This window comes from Salmo salar, chromosome 03 (assembly GCF_965601325.2).
Source record: "Salmo salar chromosome 03, fSalSal1, whole genome shotgun sequence".
Taxonomy (NCBI): domain Eukaryota; kingdom Metazoa; phylum Chordata; class Actinopteri; order Salmoniformes; family Salmonidae; genus Salmo; species Salmo salar.
The window spans coordinates 57947677-57966000 of record NC_138293.1 but is presented as its reverse complement, the minus strand read 5'-3'; the positions used below and the strand labels follow the sequence as shown (position 1 = coordinate 57966000).

General features: G+C 45.1%; 1 protein-coding gene across 8 annotated transcripts in view; it reads left to right on the top strand.

Moving 5' to 3' along the window:
- LOC106600872 (uncharacterized) overlaps positions 1 to 18324 on the top strand; it is a 40556-nt gene that overhangs the window by 2060 nt on the left and 20172 nt on the right. For 6 of the 8 annotated variants that reach the window (XM_014192612.3, XM_014192616.3, XM_045714971.2 and 3 more), the window contains 3 exons: positions 11484 to 11684; positions 14379 to 14465; positions 18145 to 18174. In XM_014192612.3, coding sequence (XP_014048087.1) covers positions 11501 to 11684; positions 14379 to 14465; positions 18145 to 18174 — 301 coding nt within the window. In that variant the 5' untranslated portion in view covers positions 11484 to 11500. Of the gene's footprint in view, positions 1 to 6000; positions 6148 to 11483; positions 11685 to 14378; positions 14466 to 18144; positions 18175 to 18324 lie in introns of all 8 variants that reach the window. The other 2 variants (XM_045714969.2, XM_014192613.3) reach the window with 2 other exon arrangements.

Sequence of the window (18324 nt, the reverse complement as noted above, 5' to 3'; positions counted from 1 at the left end):
TTAGGGAGCTCTGTGAAACATGTCTAAAGCCTAATTGGATGAGCTGGTCTGAGGGCTACATGCTACTGCAGTGTAGTATGATATTCATAGGACATACTATGATTCAATTATGCCCCTAATTTATGGCGGTAATTTGTTGTTCTGTGTTCTCTGCAGGGAATTTACATCTGCACTCATCCGTTTTGACCTCACTGAATGGGATCAGAGGCAGGGACCATAATTCAGTTAAGACTAGTTCTACAACGTTACCCCAGCAACAGTGTTTTTAGTATTCATTTTCAAGTTAAGTTAAAGACTAAACTGGCGGTCACCTAACTCTTTTTATAAACAAGATGCACAAAACTAGAGTGCCTCATTGTGATTGGATGACGAAAAAGAGATCCTAGCCAACACTAATTGCCATTGGTCCAATATTTAGCCAAAGCACTCCTTACTTTCTGCACTTCAGGGTTCACTATGAGTCAAAGAGTTGTCTTGGAGACCCATGCTGAGTGCATTAGCGTAGCCTAGTGTAAGTTGCTGCTGAGACCCAGCTGTAGGGAATAGGGCGCCATTTGGGATCGCTGTCTGTCTGCCTGCCCTGGCACAAGCAGCTGAACACATGCCTCTGTGCGGTCATCAGCGGTCCATGCCAGCAGATGTCTCTCACACTCAACAGCTGGCCAGATGAACAGGACATGACTTGTTAACTTAACATGATCGTTCGCACCCGTGAAATAAACCTTATAAATCTCAAACCAGTCCATTATTCTTAAAGGACATTGGATGACCAATGTTACCAAAGTATGTCATGGTTGACAACTCTTACTAGCTTCATCTCTGTTGGTTGCATTTGAGTGCACGATAAATCGGTCTGCGTCCTTGCTCTCTCTCTTGCACTCTGTTATAAGATGTACAGATGTATAGGAATTAGTATCCCACGCTGCTGCTATTTTTCCTCAGGGACATTTGCAGTACAGGATGCACGCAAATGCCAGACATTCTTTGAGGGCCACTCTCACTGATTCCCTGCGCCATGAGCCTCTGACATCTTAGCATATATATGCAGAATTACTTTAACGTGCTAGCTATAAACAAACTGGAAAAGCAGGTCCACCCTTATTTATGCAGTCATTGGATTCACCTAACGTTTGAGAAGGAATAGGCTACCTACATTTTAGCCTGCATTTAATGTGGAATACATAAACCTATCAATGATATTGACTGAAATACTTGAGGATACCTTTAGCCTAATTAATGAACTGCTCCGTCCAGAATTCCCTTATACCTCATGCAGGTAGGAGATCTCCAGAACAGATCCTAGGTCTGGTCCTGGCTCTCTGTCAGATCTCAAGGACACGCATACTCTACTGTTGCACAGGAGGTTGGTGGCACCTTCATTTGGGAGGACGGGCTCGTTGTAATGACTGCTGCGGGAATCAGTGGAATGGTGTCAACCACATTCCATTCGCTCCATTCCAGCCATTATTATGAGCCGTCCTCCCCTCAGCAGCCTCCACTGTACTGCCGTGTGCTGTGGTGTAAGGGTGGTGCAGGTAGCAAGGTCACTGAGCCACAGCACTGCGGAGACGGACAGAGCCCAGGTGAGCTTCCTTTGGTTTAGCTGGCTCTCTACTAATCTGGGATTATCTTGGGCTCGTTGTGATGCTGATTCTTTGAGTGGTGGTTAGACTCTGCCTGTAAGGATGTTAGGCTGCCTAGCCTATTTCCTCTTAGTTGTTTTGTGTGAAAAATCCTGAAGTAGGCCTAATGTTACTCGACGGTATTCATTCTCCACCACCACTCATCATATTTGTGTATTGAGGAGAATAACATCTTAACAGTAGGACCTAACACACCCATGGGTCCTGATTCAGCACCGGGCCAACCCTGGGCAGGAACACGGTCAATGTTTCTCGTGTACTTTTTTTTTTTTAACCTTGAGACTGGCTGGTTCTCAAGCTCAAGAGGAGTGGTAGCCTAATGCTGCACGCATGAGCACCATTTGCACTGGCGCTCGGAGAGCATCTTTGACATCTGTTTCCAACAGATACTGAGGTTTCCTGAGGAAGCCGGCACCACCAGCTCTCCCTCTCTCTCTCTCGCTCTCGTTCTCTTTCACTATGTCTCTTTTTAGTCCCCCCCCCCCCCCCCCTCTCTCTCTCTCTTTCTCGCTCATCTCGCTCCACAGAGCACGGTGCTGTAGAGAGCTGCCTATAGATAGCCTGCTCTGCCCTGGCCAGGCCTCTGAGGCAACCGTCTGTAGTATGAGACCAATGTTCATGGTCCACATGGATGCCGCTAGAGACGGAGAGGGGGACAAAAGGGAGAGGGAGCGCGGTGACGTCCTGCCTTTATCCCATCCATTCCTAATAGCGGGGACCGACTGTGGAAACTAGGTCATATCCACTGACCGAGGCAGCCAACTGTGAGTGGAGCGGGTGGGCAGGACTCATGGAGTGGGTGACCCTCTGTCAGTAAAGACGAACGCCTACAGATCACACACGCACACATCCCCATAACCCACTAGCCAAAACCTCAAGCTGATTCATGGTTACTCTCAGCCTTAAGTCGGATGTATTGACAACATCATGCAGCCCTGCTCTGTTTGCAGCACGGTAACAGTGTTTCTTTCCAGCCCAAGACCCAGAGACATGTTGACTGTGTAACGGAGAGGCTGCTTGTTCTATAAGTGATCTATCTATCTGTAGCAGACTCTACACCTGTCGCAGACCGGCCAACTCATTATGATTTAGCCTGGGCTTAAATGTGCAGACATGTCACTGTGTGTTTATTAGTCAACATGCTGAGTAGAAGATTCAGACCCAGCGGCCAAAACCGGCTACAATGGTATCATTACAGTGACTTTAATGCCGCAGTTGCAACCAGCTTTTCCCGCTGGGGAGTGGTTAGAGACTCTTGCATTGTGAGGGTGTCCTAGACCTAACAGTGGGGTGTGTCCAGGGCATCTTGGCTGCTATATTTTGGTGACGGGGGTGATGACTACCTTGAAATAGACGGTTCACTTTGAGTCTATGAATATCAATGGACTCGCTGGAGCCATCCGTTTATTTACAGTTGAAGTCGGAAGTTTACATACACTTAGGTTGGAGTCACTAAGTGTAATTCACTGTATCGCAATTCCAGTGGGAATTGAGTTGACTGTGCCTTTTAAACAGCTTGGAAAATTCCTGAAAATTATGTCATGGCTTTAGAAGCGTCTGATAGGCTAATTGATATCATTTGAGTCAATTGGAGGTGTACCTTTGGATGTATTTCAAGGCCTACCTTCAAACTCAGTGCCTCTTTGCTTGACATCATGGGAAAATCAAAAGAAATCAGCCAAGACCTCAGACAAAAATTGTCAGCAAAGGACCTTGTGAAGATGCTGGAGGAAACAGGTACAAACGTATCTATATCCACAGTAAAACGAGTCCTATATCGACATAACCTGAAAGGCTGCTCAGCAAGGAAGAAGCCACTGCTCCAAAACCGCCATAAAAAAGCCCGACTACGGTTTGCAACTGCACATGGGGACAAAGATCATACTTTTAGGAGAAATGTCCTCTGGACTGATGAACAAAAATAGAACTGTTTGGCCATAATGACCATCGTTATATTTGGAGGAAAAAGGGGGAGGCTTGCAAGCCGAAGAACACCATCCCAACCATGAAGCACGGGGGTGGCAGCATCATGTTGTTTGGTGCAGGAGTGACTGGTGCACTTCACTGACCTGAACACTAGGAAGAAGAGCGCTGCTTTACCCTCACTGTGGCATCAGAGGATGGTGCGTCTTTTTAATCTTGCCATGAAATAGCCTAGCCAAGCCAGAATAAACTACGGCATTTGTACTTTCAACACTTGAGTGCATTGGAAGATATCTTTGGAAGCTTTCCCACTTGCGTTGTTCACACTACTAGGATCTACTTCGTTTAGCTTGTTCCTGGCATCTGAGAGTGTTTGTAGTGAAGTCAACGTTGGGGCCCGCATGCCCTGACTGAACCGCTGGAGATCTGAAGTGAAGGGGGGGGGGTGAGGGTGTGTCCTAGAGGACATCGGTGATGACTGACAACAATGTCTTCTCCCTGACCCCCTGACCTGAGGGAGTGTATAGAGCCAGGCCTAGTAACATGGAGGAATGTTGAGAAACCATGTCAGTCAGTCAGCTGATGGGGACGGGATCAGCATGACTGGAATGTCCTCTCCTCACAGCACTGCTCATAAATAAATACAGTCTTTGGCTTCTGTCACCACAGTGAAGAACACAAGAGCTCACAGATTATGACAGTGTCCCTTGTTGAAGATGCAAGACCTAGCCTACTTTTGGGTTTGCTTGTCATCGTCCCCTCCTGAATCATTGAAAATAATACTGTGACTAATTTAGTTTTGTGACGGATGGTGGGCACTCTGTAGGGTAAGTTGTTCTGAGTTCAGGTGGTATTTTTAGGCCTAAAAATACTGCATGAACTCAGAGCTACTGACCCTACGCAGCAGGTCTGTTGCCTAGCCCTAAATTAAGGGGGGGTCCACCAAAAAATACACATTGGTTTCCTTACCCTGTAAGCAGTCTGTGGCCAAGATATAACAGCAAATCCATGCTTTGGTTTAGTTTCCTGAGCACTGTTTCCAAATGCTAACGTTTTTAGCATATGTGGCACAAGTCCCATTCAAGTCATGGTACAGATGTTAGCATTTTTCGCGCATCTACAGTATGTTCCATGGACTGCTTACAGGGTTGTAGTGGGGTAATATTTGATATATGCATATTATATATACCTCACGTGCGACTCATAATAAGACCAAGCAATTAGCCTATTAAAATGTTTATCTGACTCCATCAAATATAGTTAAACCATGTGCAGTCAAGTATTATGTGTTTAGCTGACTAAGATCAAGGACTGGTCATGAGGAGCGAATATCAAAGCAAGTATTTTTTTAATAACTCTGTAAAATGAATGGCTTCACATCCAAGGCATAAGGCTTAAGGTACAAGGCAATACTGACATTAACAAAGCATCATTCTAGGCATATACACTGAGTGTACAAAACATTAAGGACAGCTGCTCTTTCCATGACGGACTGACCAGGTGAAAGCTATTATTAATGTCACTTGTTAAATCCACTTCAATCAGTGTAGATGAAGGGGAAGAGACGGGTTAAAGAAGGATTTTTTAAGCTTTGACAATTGAGGTATGGATTGTGTATGTGTACCATTCAGAGGGTGAATGGGCTAGACAAAATATTTAAGTGCCTTTGAACGGGTTAGGATAGTAGGTGTCAGGCGTACCTGTTTGTGTCAAGAACTGCAACGCTGCTGGGTTTTTCATGCTCAACAGTTTCCTGGGGGGAGGGGAATCAAGAATGGTCCACCACCCAAAGGACATTCAGCCAACTTGACACAACTGTGGGAAGCATTGGAGTCAACATGGGTCAGCATCCCTGTGGAACGCTTTCAAAATCTTGTAGAGTCCATGCCCTGATGAACTGAGGCTGTTCTGAGGGCAAAATCCATGTCTCAAGGCTTAAAAATCCTTCTTTAACCTGTCTCTTCCCCTTCATCTACACTGATTTTGAAGTGGATTTAACAAGTGACATCAATAAGGGATCAAAGCTTTTACCATTACAGGCCGAAACGGATTGAGATTATGTCACTTTGATGTCATTTCAACCAGTTTTGCCCAGTATTTCCCCATTGGGTCTGGGTTCATGATCCTCTTTATCCCCAAACAATACCGGCTTCTCATGGAGTCAGGATAATGCCTGCCAGAGTTGCACAAATTGCATCAACATTTTCAAATAGGCATCTGAAAATAGAGCCAAGGTTGGGGGGGGATTTTGGTCCGATCACCAGAAACCTTGTTTGAACTTGACCTTCTTTCTTGTAATTACAGAGAAGATTAGGCTCTGGTTTCCTCTTTGGGGAGAAATCACTGCAAGGCTTTTGTGAACTAAATTGTGTAATACTGTGTGGTAATTTCAGAACAATCCTGTTTTACATGTAACCGGTCCGTTTTTCCTTAGCCTAGCAGCTTCACCCTCTCGACTATCCCAAGAGGGCAGTCTTCCAGTGCTGAGTCACAGCGACAGTACAGACGGCCCTGGCTGGAGCCACAACAGTGACGATGTTAAGAACGGACACTCGGGAAGGAGGACCCCGGAGAGGGCAAGGTGGATGCATTGCTGTAGCCTTTCTGGGATCTTGTTTCTGGTCTTTTCTGGGACAGTGAAAGCAGGAAACCCCAGTTCACCACATCAGAAAGAAACATCCCACTGTTCCATATTGTAGCAGCTTGTTTTTCTGTTTCTTTCTGAAATTCCGTCTCTGTCCCATGCGATGCTCCCACCCATTCTTCTGACTCTCCTGTCTTTCTCATCGGGATTAGACTGAACCAGCTGTTTTTGTCAAAACGTTCCTTGTCCTTCCGTGCGTCCCAAATGGCACCATATTCCCTATAGGCACTACTTTGGGCCCTGGTCAAAAGTAGTGCACTATATAGGGAATAGGGTCCCATTTGAGACACTATGTGGATCTGCATGGATGGGTAACGAACACTCCGGGCTGCAGACTACAACTGTTTTCCCCTCTCTCCCGTTTCCTCTTTAAAATTCTGTCTGTCTGTGTCCCGTGGTCCGGCTGCAGACATCGGATGACACCTCGCCCTACAGTTACACAACAGTCAGGTGGACTTCCCGTAGTCGACACGTTCTGCTTCACCCCGTTGTCACGCAGAGGAGAAAGTGAGTGTTGAGGAAGTGGAAAGGACTCTACTTTCAACGCAGTCCGGCCTGGAGTCGCTTATTTCAAGAGCTGCCCGTGGCAACAGTTCATGCAGTATTCGCTGATCGGGTTCAACGATAGTCCTGCAAGAGTTCAGTGGGTTGGGGTTACGTAAAGGGAGAGAACTGTTTGTTTCGAAAGGGGCTTAAGCTTAATGAAACCCCAATCGGGTCATTAAGATCATCTCATATGGACCCACCCCCCAGACACAGAAAAATATTCTGATATACGGCATGTGTTATGCTCAAATCACCCACGTACTTGCTTCTAATTTCACATGGATATACATGGTATGCTAAAACCGATTTCAAGTGGAAAACTGAAGACTGCGTCAAGCCTAATCTGAGAGGAGAACATCTAGGCTATTCAGATTTTTATATATGTATGTATATTGGAAACGACACCAGAGGAGAGATGTCTCTATTTTACCATTGTATCTGCCATCTGACATTGGGGACGTAGGCTAGAATGAGGCTGAGTATTAGAAGACTGAGGAGAGTTCCTCCATTTCTTCTCCGTTGGATTCTGCTGTATCATGCCGCTGCACTGGGCTGGGCGTGTGTCCCCCCCTGTATGAGCATGCGCCAGCTTTCTTTCTGCAAGGACCAGAGGCTTTGCAGGCGCGCCTGCCCCCCCCCTCTCTCTTTCGCTTTCCTCTTTCGCTCTCCTTTCTCTTTCCCTCTCTCCTTTTAATCTCTCCTCTCTCTTTTCCTTTCCTTCTCCCAATGTCCCCATGTCCCTTCCCTCTCCAGCAGTCTTTCTCTCTCTCTCCTCCCTGTCAGTGTCAATGTCTGTGTCGTCTTTTCTGTCACTCCCATTCCCTCGCCATCTTTTTTCTTCTTCTTTCTCCCCTCGCCCTTTACCGCCCCTCCTCCTCCTCCCTCAGACGCTGTCCCTCCCTATGTGTCGTCTGCTTTCCTTCTCTCCCAGTTCTCTTCTCTCCATCGTTGAGCTAGGCTAAATCCCACGCTGCGTACTTTGTCCTTGCTGTGTTCTATCTGCTGCTCTAATACTTTCTCCCTCTAGCTTTCTCATTCCTTTTCTTCCAGCAAGGCAGTGGGGTAAGGGCTGGGTCCTCTCTGATGCGTTCGTGTTTAGAGTGACCCGCCTCCCTCTTTTTCTCTTTCTCCCTTCTGTCTCTCTCTCTCTCTCTCTCCCTCAGACTTCCCCCCTCTCTCTCCTTCTCTCTGCTTGCTGCAGCGACTGCTGATGAATATTAAAGAGGAGAGAGAGAGGCTTCCTTTGGACTCTCTCTGAGTGCAGTGCTGCTCTAGCCCCCCCTCTCCTGGCTGTCTGCTGATATATAGGGGTGTGTGTGTGTGTGTGTGTGTTAGAGAGAAGTCTGATTCAGCGAGTAGCTCTCCAGGCTGACAGAGCTCCAAATCAACTCAGCCCCTTCTGCCATTTTATTCCTCCCACTCCCGCTTTTTTAGAACTGCAATATGTAACTTTTTGGGCAACCTGACCAAATTCAAGTTATAGATCAGCCATTCTCATTGAAAGCAAGTCTAAGAAGCAGTAGATCTGTTCGATATGCACTATTTCTATGCTTCCTGTTCTTAAGTTTCATTTTTGCGTCTTACTTTTGATTTTGTACGCCAGCTGAAAATACAATATTTTAGATTGTACAATAAATCCGAATCTTTTTGGTCACATAAACTGAGAAAAAAAAGCAGTGATACTAGCAATAGCAGTGTGAGGGTTTCTTCTTTTTCTCATTTCATTCAACTGTTACCGTGCACCTGCAACAAAGATGGCTCAGACGTGCGAGTGCCTTTTTGAATTACGTCACATCAAATGAAATTGGGCAAACTTTTTCGAATTTCAGCAACCAGGACATGGCAGAGCGATTTCTGCATATTGCACCTTTTTTAAGTGTTAAACAAAGACAATCCACAGAGGAGATGACATGGTACTGGGGAGTTTTTAGGTGATACTCTTGAGATTTGACCACTTTTAAGCTATGTCCTAGACAAATGGAGACATCGGTTAACACGTCCTGTCTCAATGCTCGGGTGGCGCGGGACGAAGATTAGGTGTAAAACGCCTGTGAGACGCTCAACAGAGGATTAACGTGAGCGTCCGTCTGCCCCTCTGGCATTTCAGATCAACAATCATATCACCAGTTTGGTCTCCTCTCTCCCTTCCCTCTGCTTTTTGGATAATTGCCTCCTTTCTTAGTACCTCTCCAACAAGCCGATAAATGGGGCCCTGGGCCCTCCTTTTTAGTAACTGAGTGAGCCTATTCGCATTTAGCATGTCTTTCCCTGTACCTCTTTGTTCGAGCCCTGAGGTAGACGAATTGCAGTGGGTTGACAGTGCGTAAGGAGGTCTGTGGTTCAGGTACACGTCAGGCTGTGATGCTCTTTGTAAATCTTCTTTGTCTCTCTCTCTCTCACACACGCTCCCTCTCTCTCTTTCTCTCTCTCCGCCTCCCTCCCTCCCTCCCTCCCTCCCTCCCTCCCTCCCTCCCTCCCTCCCTCCCTCCAGCAATCAGGCCAAGAAAGAGAATCAGAACACAGCTGCCAGACCAGTCGCAGGCCAACTCAAATTACAGGGTGGGCTTGGCCAGGACGTGGTTTCAGCCCTTCTCCCTCGCCCAGTACGCCCATCCCCCGACCTCTGTCACTGGGAGAAATGAAATGATGTCTAAAGATCACTGCAGTCCAGTCATTGTTTGTTAAATGCTGTGTGTTTCAGAGGACTAGACCCTCCTGATTTCATGTTTTTCCTCTCTAGGCATTGAGACTAACTTAGCCAATACTTATATCTTATACTATTTGTCCAGGACATAGGCTAGCTAACAGTTGCCAAGTGCTCAGATCTCACAGTGGCCAGATCTCAACCTGTCTATGTCTATTTAGAGTGAGGTCCTATTAAAAAAAAAAAGATCTTTTTTTGTCAGAACAGTGGCGTTTCACTGCAGTAAATTAGTCTATAGAGACGGCCAAATATAGACAGCTATGCCCTTGACTGGTTGGCACGCCTTAGGAAGAACTGTTAGGCACAGGTCCAAAAGCAGGTGCTGATTTGTGTTGTCAGCAAACTAAAAAAACAGTCTTCTGTGCAGTATCGCTAAATGACGCAGTTCTACAGTCTTGTAAGTTAGTCCAGAAAATATACACACGTGCAACATGACCCCAAGCATAACAGAAAACAATCGCCCGCTTAATAAGAAGCGCAACAACTCGTCCACATAACACCAGCCAAACCGCTGGACTTAAGGAAACAGGAACAGGATATGCCTGGCAGGTTGTCACGCACTGAGCTGCTGCCGTGTGTATTTTGAGAGGAACTCTCTCTTCCCCTTTGAGAAGACAGGAGGAAATCCCCCCCCCCCCCCCCCCCCCCCCCGCATTAATATCATTGGTGCATCTGATCTTGTAGTCTCTATGAGCTGCAGTGCACAGCTTGTTTCTGCATGAGGAGGAGGAGCGCGCGCGTGTCTGTGTGGTGTCGTCTTTGAGCTGCTGTTTCTGCAAGAGCAGGAGAGCAGCTCTCATGGTTTGCCAGTGTTTAACTTGGCCACTTCATCATCTTGCTTCATAACAAATAGAAGCACGCTCGCATTACAGTACACCAACCCTGACATGATGACCTCCGTTACAGGGAAGTAGCTCAATATCACGATGAATCATGATTATCTAAGCTTAGTTGAGGAAGAGGAGGATTGCCTTGAGTCTGTAGAGTAACTCAAAAGGTTCGAATAGCCTAGGTGTCGTCTCTCTACATTCACTACTGAGGTGACAGCTTTGCTTGGGGCCTCGAATCGGGGAAGAATACGCTGAGACATTAGGCCTACATTGCATTGACATGTCCTTTGGTACCACATTAGAAATGATGGATCTTTAGGGCCTACCTAGCAAAAGCCTCAAGAAACAAAGCAACCTAGCCTGTCCTTTCAAATCATGATCACTGAGAAAGGGCGTCAGAGTCCAGACAAATGTTTCTGGAACTTCATCTTCCCCCCCTAGCCCCGCCAGTCTGTTGTTGCTCCACGTCTGTCTGCGTTAGCAAAGTCCTTTGACTGCATAAAGCTTATATAAGACAAAGGAAAAAGTCCTGATTGTCCCTATCGGTCCCTATGAGGGGGCGACATGGAAATCGCAGCGTTGCAGCCCGTTGGTGTGACAATGGCCATAAGAGTTGGCAAGACAGCAGCACAAACGGATATGGGACCAGGCTCGGGCTGCCTGGGGTGAGTGGACAAATCCGTTGCTGTTCTTGTACGAAGGTTCTGGGTTGGTGACTTAAGACCTTTGGGTCGAAAACACTGCACAATAAAACTGTGGGAGATTTCAACAGTGCGCTGGTATCTGTCTTTCTTTAGCTCGGCAGCCATATCCCTGTCTGTGGGGAACAAGCATGTGTGCTGGGTGTCGATTTGGAATCGTTGTCAATGACTTCTCTGTCACCTTCACCCTTTTCCATTGTAGCCCATTACTGAGATCCCACCAACTTTGGTAGGTTCTCGCACGCCTCTGCTCCTCTGACCCACTTTAAATAAGCCAACAGCAAAGCAATGCTTAGAATCCTCTCAGTTCAGTCCGGGTTCCATGCGGTCTGAAAAATGTGATACAGCACCGTCTCATTTTTTTTCAAGGCATTATTAAAATTCAGTCATTATCTATTTCCACCTGCCAAAGTAGTCTCACGTGGATAGCATCAAAACGAAGTAGAGCATTAACTCCATGGTTTCTCTTCCGTCTGTCTCCTCTCCTCGCAGCCTGAACTCGTTTCACCATGGATCAGCATCAGGACTTCAACTCGAGCCTGGACGGCCACGCCGCCGTGCAGTTCAACTCTGGGGAGACCACGGCCTCGGCTGCCCTGGCCAACATGACACTGAAAGAACCCCAGGACCAGCAGGAGGTCAAGAAGCCTAACGGGATGCCAGACGCACACATGGGACCTGGGGTCACGGAAGGTCAGTGACGGACTTGGTCACCAGGACTGTAGATTGTGACAGCAGAGGGTGGTTATGGAAAAGAGGGCAATCAGATACACGTTCTTGGAAAAACAGTGTCACGTTTTCTTAGAATCTGCTCAATCTGTCTTAGTGTTTTCTTGTAGGCCATAATGGTAAAAAGCAGACCGAGGCAATCTGTTGCATCCAGACAGATGGAAGTAAAGAATGTTATTGTTCTCTGCGAGACCCTTCCTTAGATTGCATGGTTAAATAACCCTACAGACATCAGTGTGCGCGTGCGTTTTCAGTAATCCAGGCGTTTGGGTCAGTCTCCTCAGACAGACACTCTATAGTGTGTTATACAGACCCAACTCTCTCTTCCAGAGAACAGGATTGATGTTGAAACGAATAATCCTGACAGGCCACAAGAGCAGGGAGAGGGAAGCATACGCTGATAATATAAACACACGCTTTGGTTTTGAGTGTCATCTACAGAGGATCTTCAAAGGGATACTACGAGATTCTGGCAATTGTTCTACTTCCCCCAGAGTCAGATGAACTCGTGGATACCATTTGCATGTCTCTGCGTGCGGTATGAAGGAAGTTAGAGGTAGCCGACGCTAGCTATTGTTAGCGCAGTGACCGGAAGCCTACAGGTACAGTAGCGTACGCCTGAATCTCCCAATATCCCTATAACGTACAGAGCTTTGCCAAGTTCTGTTGGATGACATGCCCCAGCTGTCCCAGCCTTTTTAGGTTGTGATTACTGTACTGTAGGCGACAGTATGTCAGTGACCATATGAGGCCTAAATATTACATGATATAGCCAGAGTATATCTAGAAAATAATGGAAGGGATATTCCTTCAAGGATGTGGCTTCAAGTTCTCAAATCTGGTGTTTTTATCCTTAGTATTTGTCTTCACGTAGAATACTTCCTCTTTAGGGAGCAGAAGAGGATTACTACCGCTCTTATTGTAAAGCGTACACTACTGAAGAACAAAATGAACACCTTCTAAAGCAAGGCATCTTGTGTTTTGAGTTGGAAATGTAGGCCACACTGGGACTGGGGGCTGTTTTTTGTTTTTCAAAAATATATTCCACTATACCTCTTAACTTCTTGGGGCTATGTGGGACGCTAGCGTGCCACCCGTGGTGCACCCTATCAACAGCAGGTACATTTCAAGAGCGGCAAATTTGAAACCAAATAAATGTCAAAATTCAAATTTTTCAAACATACAACTATCTTACACCCTTTGAAAGATAAACATCTCCTTAATCTAACCACGTTGTCCGATTTCAAAAAGGTTTTACGGCGAAAGCATAAAGTTAGATTATGTTAGGAGAGTACATTGACAATAGCTGTGTAATGTTTTGTCAATTCAAAGACAGGCGTCACCAAAACCATAAAACCAGCTAAAATGATGCACTAACCTTTTACAATCTCCATCAGATGACACTCCTAGGACATTATGTTAGACAATGCATGCATTTTTAGTTCTATCAAGTTCATATTTATATCCAAAAACAGCGTTTTACTATGGCATTGATGTTGAGGAAATCGTTTCCCTCCAATAACCGGCAGTCAAGTCAGCACCACAAATTAAATAATTAAAATTAGAAAACATTGGTAAAATATTATATTGTCATTTAAAGAATTATAGATTTACATCTCTTGAACGCAATCAACTTGCCAGATTTAAAAATAACCTTACTGGGAAATCACACTTTGCAATAATCTGAGCACTGCGCCCAGAAAAATATGCTTTGCTATACAGACAAACGGCCATGTTGGAGAGATCTAAAATCGAAAATACTATGTAAATAATCCATTACCTTTGATTCTCTTCATCAGATGTCACTTCCAGGAATCCCAGGTCCATAACGAATGTAGTCTTTGTTCAAAAAAGCTCATCATTTATATCCAAAAAGCTCCGTGTTGTTAGCACATGATCTAAGCCAGCCGGACTTCTCGTCATGAACAAGGGGAAAAAATATATTTACGTTCGTTCAAACATGTCAAACGTTGTATAGCATAAATCATTAGTGCCTTTTTTAACCAGAACATGAATAATATTCAAGGTGGACGAATGCATTCTCTTTTATAACGTATTGGAACGAGGGTACCCAACATGAACTCGCGCGCCAGAGTCTAATCGGCCATCACCGTTCCATGGCTCTTGTTCGGTCAGATCTCACAGTAAAAGACTCAAAACACTTTGTAAAGGCTGGTGACATCTAGTGGAAGCAATAGGAAGTGCCAAAACATTAATCAACCCCTGTGTGTTTCAATGGCATAGGCTTAAAGGTAATTCAACACATCAGGTATCCACTTCCTGTCAGAAAATGTCTCAGGGTTTTGCCTGCCAAATGAGTTCTGTTATACTCACAGACACCATTCAAACAGTTTTAGAAACTTTAGGGTGTTTTCTATCCATATATAATAAGTATATGCATATTCTACTTACTGGGTAGGATTAGTAACCAGATTAAATCGGGTACGTTTTTTTATCCAGCCGTGAAAATACTGCCCCCTAGCCCCAACAGGTTAACTGCCTCGCTGCGTCCTCAATATGTTCACCAACCACCTACCTCAAAATATAGGCTAGCCCGCTCTTTTGTTCCCGCTAACCTGAGGTGATGCCCGTTTTTTATTTTAAATTTTTTATTTCTTCTCTCTCACAAACAAATAATCTTGCCTCTGTCTCTCGTAGAAGATTTGCTGGAGCTGTCACCGGAACTGGAATCACAGCCTCAAGCACCGGTGTCAGAGGTCTCTGTGTCTAAAAGCGCCCTCTCGGGTATGCCACTCCTCACCTCCGACCCCTTTATTTCTAATAGGGGCTGTGTGAGCTGCAGGGATGGGCTCAATTCCATTTTGATTAGTGTTCATTCGGGAAGTGTTTCAGGAATTGATTCATGAATCTTGAAATACTTCAACGAATCATAAATTGATCACGAATAGATTATTATGAAATGGAACCGAGTCCACCTCTGGTTGTGATTGTTGTGGCTTCAAAAGCAATTTGCTCATTGGTTCTTTTGGCCTCTGCCTCTACGCCAATCATCATCCAGCTTCTTGTCCCAACTACCTCAACATGCATTTGTTTTCGCGTCTTGCTTCACAGCTGCCTGCTTCACTTTTCACAGATACCCCCGAGTGCCTTTGTATCCCCCAAAATCAGGTGCTGCTAACCTCTCTTTTCCTCTGTTTTTCTCTCTTCCTCCAGTTTTCAGTTTACGTAATCACCGTCTACATCGACCAATGCTTCTTTTTAAATAGTTGCCTCTGTCTCTCTCTCTCTCACTCTCATTTCTACAGACAAAGGTCAGTTCTTCTGAGGGCGTCTGCCTTTCCTTCCTAATGCATTTTTAATGAAATCTCTTGTCAGGATTTAAGGATGATCCTGCTGCTGGACTCTCAACAATCCATTATTTCCTGCTTCTGTTCATAAATTGCATTTTTTTTTTTGTTAATTCTGAATGATTACGCCATGCTTCTGAGTTCTGTTCTGAGTTCTGTTCTGAGTTCTGTGTGGGTGAGCTATCTTGTTGTTGAGGCTTTTCAGAGCACTTTTTATTCGGGTCACACAGACACCCCCCCCCCCAGGTCGTAGCATCAGGCCTACAGTTGTGGCTCTTGTATTCATGATTGTCAGCATCCTTACTGTTAGCATGACGTTTTAGGCTGTTGCCACGTCAAAGACAGTGGACGTAAGCTTCCTGTATTTAGACAATGGCCCCGCCGGCGGTCAGTAAGTTAAGAACCATCGTGGTTTTTGAATCTGATAACGGCGTTGTGTAAGTGGCACTCTGCAGTAACATGGTCTCTCACAGTCACAACCTCAGAATAAGGGGGGTGTTTCTGGGCTAATGGGTCAATATGGTCACCACTTAACTGGTGCTGTGGCCTTGGTCAGCACGGTGGCGCCATGGTAACAGAAGGCTGAACCCCACGTCCCTATAGAGCCATAGCTAGTCACCTTAGAGCATTTTAAACATGGCTCGTAGGATTGATGTCATGGACTTCATTCAGCCTCACACTCGGTTCATTTACCGTAGGACGTGATGTCACGGGGGTTCATAATGCTTCGTATAATCGCGTCCTTGGTGTTATAACCCCTTTAGCTACTAATTCACTCAGTGACTCCAGGTCTCTCAACTGTCAGTGGGCCTTTATTCAACAACGATTTATGGTATTGCCAGAAGGACAAAAGGCACTTTGGCGGTTGTGTTCTCAACGACAGCCCACAGCTATAGATACCACAGCGTCTGCTCTACCGTGCGCCACAGACGAGCTTTGGCTCTAACCCCTGTCCACGGAAAACATGAACGATTGAGCAATTTCCATGAATAGAACGACGTGCGTAATGTAATTAGTTCACTTCCTCCAAACCTTCCTTGAACCACCGGCATGAACAATATACGGCAGGACAAGAGGACAAGGCTAGATATCTAGATTCAGGCCTACATTGTAGGGACTCGCGTTCCTTTCACTGAGTCTATTGTATGTCTGCTACCAGCATTAGTCCGTAAGTTACACTCGTCAACACAGGGTAGCCGACTGTAATACAAGGACCATGGTGCATGTGTCTGGCGCTTTAGTCCTTAACTGGGGTTCAGTGACTCTGACTGCCCTAATTAGCTGGAGGCAAAATCATTTATAGCCACTTAGATGATGCTGAGCTGGCAGCCTGAGAAATGTTAATTGTCGATATGGAGGAATCATCAAGCTTTCCTGAAATCCAAATTTGCTGTTAAGCGTTTCTTATTAACGCCTATGCTAACCCCCCCCCTCCACCCCCACCCCAGAAAATGTTAGGTACGGTGCCTTCAGAAAGTATTCATACCCCTTGACTTATTCCACATTTTATGTTACAGCCTGAATTCACCCATCTACACACAATAGCTCATAATGACAGTGAATATTTTTGTTGTTGACATTTTTGCAAATTGATTTGAGAATAAAACCCCCCAAATATCTTATTTACATAAGTATTCACGCCCCTGAGTCAATACTTTGTAGAAGCACCTTTGGCAGCGATTGCAGTTGTGAGTCTTTCTGGGTAAGTCTCTTAAGAGCTTTCCACACCTGGATTGTGCAACATTTGTCCACTTATTCTTTTCAAAATTCTTTCAGCTCTGTCAAATTGGTTATTGATCATTGCTAGACAACCATTTTCAGGTCTTGTCATAGATTTTCATGTAGATTTGAGTCAAAACTGTAACTCGGCCACTCGGGAACATTGACTGTCTTCTTGGTAGGCAACTCCAGTGTAGATTTGGCCTTGTGTTGTAGGTTATTGTCCTGCTGAAAGGTGAATTCATCTCCCGGTGTCCTTTAGGATTTTGCCTGTGCTTAGCTTCATTACATTTTCTTTTTTTCTCCCGAAAAACTCCCCAGTCCTTAATGATTACAAGCATAACCATAACATTATGCAGCCACCACTATGCTTGAAAATATTGAAAGTGGTACTCAGTAATGTGTTTGGGGCAAATCCAATACAACATAAGACTTTGTATTAAGGATTTTTTATTTTTTTATTTTTTCAGTATTAGGCCTACTTTAGTGTCTTGTTGCAAACAGGATGGATGTTTTGGAATAGTTTTATTCTGTACAGGCTTCCTTCTTTTCACTCTTGTCAATTAGGTTAGTATTGTTGAGTAACTACAGTGTTGTTGATCCATCCTCAGTTTTTTAAACTCAACTGTTTTAAAGTCACCATTCTTCCTCTTCGGCAACTGATTTAAGAAGAACGGTCGTATCTTTGTGGTGACTGGTTCTACTGAAACATCATCCAAAGTATAATGAAGCTTACCTTACGTGTGGGGTACAGAGAGATGAGGTAGTCATTCAAAACTCATGTTAAACACTATTATTGCGCAAAGAGTGAGTCCATGCAACTTATGCGACTTGTTTAAGCAAATTTTTACTCCTGAACGTATTTAGGCTTGCCATTTAAAAAGTGGTTAAATACTTATTGACTCGAGACCATTCAGCTTTATTTTTGATTGAATTTGTAAACATTTCGAAAAACAGAATTCCACTTTGCGATTACGGGGTGTCGTGGGTAGGCTAGTGACAAAACAATCTCAAAGGAATCCATTTTAAATTCAGGCTGTAACACAACAAAATGGGAAATAAGTCAAGGGGTGTGAATACTTTCTGAAGACACGGTAGATCAACAGATAGACGGTGTAGGGCAGCCATGACTGTCCCTGAAACTACACTTGTGCAAGACCGAGAGTGGTTTTAGCGAGCTTTAGACTAGAGGACTTATTTCAGCAGGTGGCTTGTGTGTGTGTGTGTGTGTGTGTGTGTGTGTGGTTAAGTTTGATCATACATGTGTGAGTTCTCGCTGTATGTTGGAGATCAGCTTACCGGTGCCTGTAGAAAGTCTAATGAAGACCCCCCCTTTTTTTCTCCTTTTGTCTTCTTCCCCATCCTCTTCCTCTCTCATCGAACCCTGGACCACGCAGCTACCGGAGGGATGACCGCTACAGGTCAAGGTATGACCGCAATGCCCATCTGACATCTCTCTTCCTCAGACTACATGTAGCCATGAGGAAGTGGAGTTTCCGAGACCGACTACCACCCATACATATCCGTATCAAATCATCATCGACGTCTTTTTTTTTTCTTCAGATATTCACCCCAAT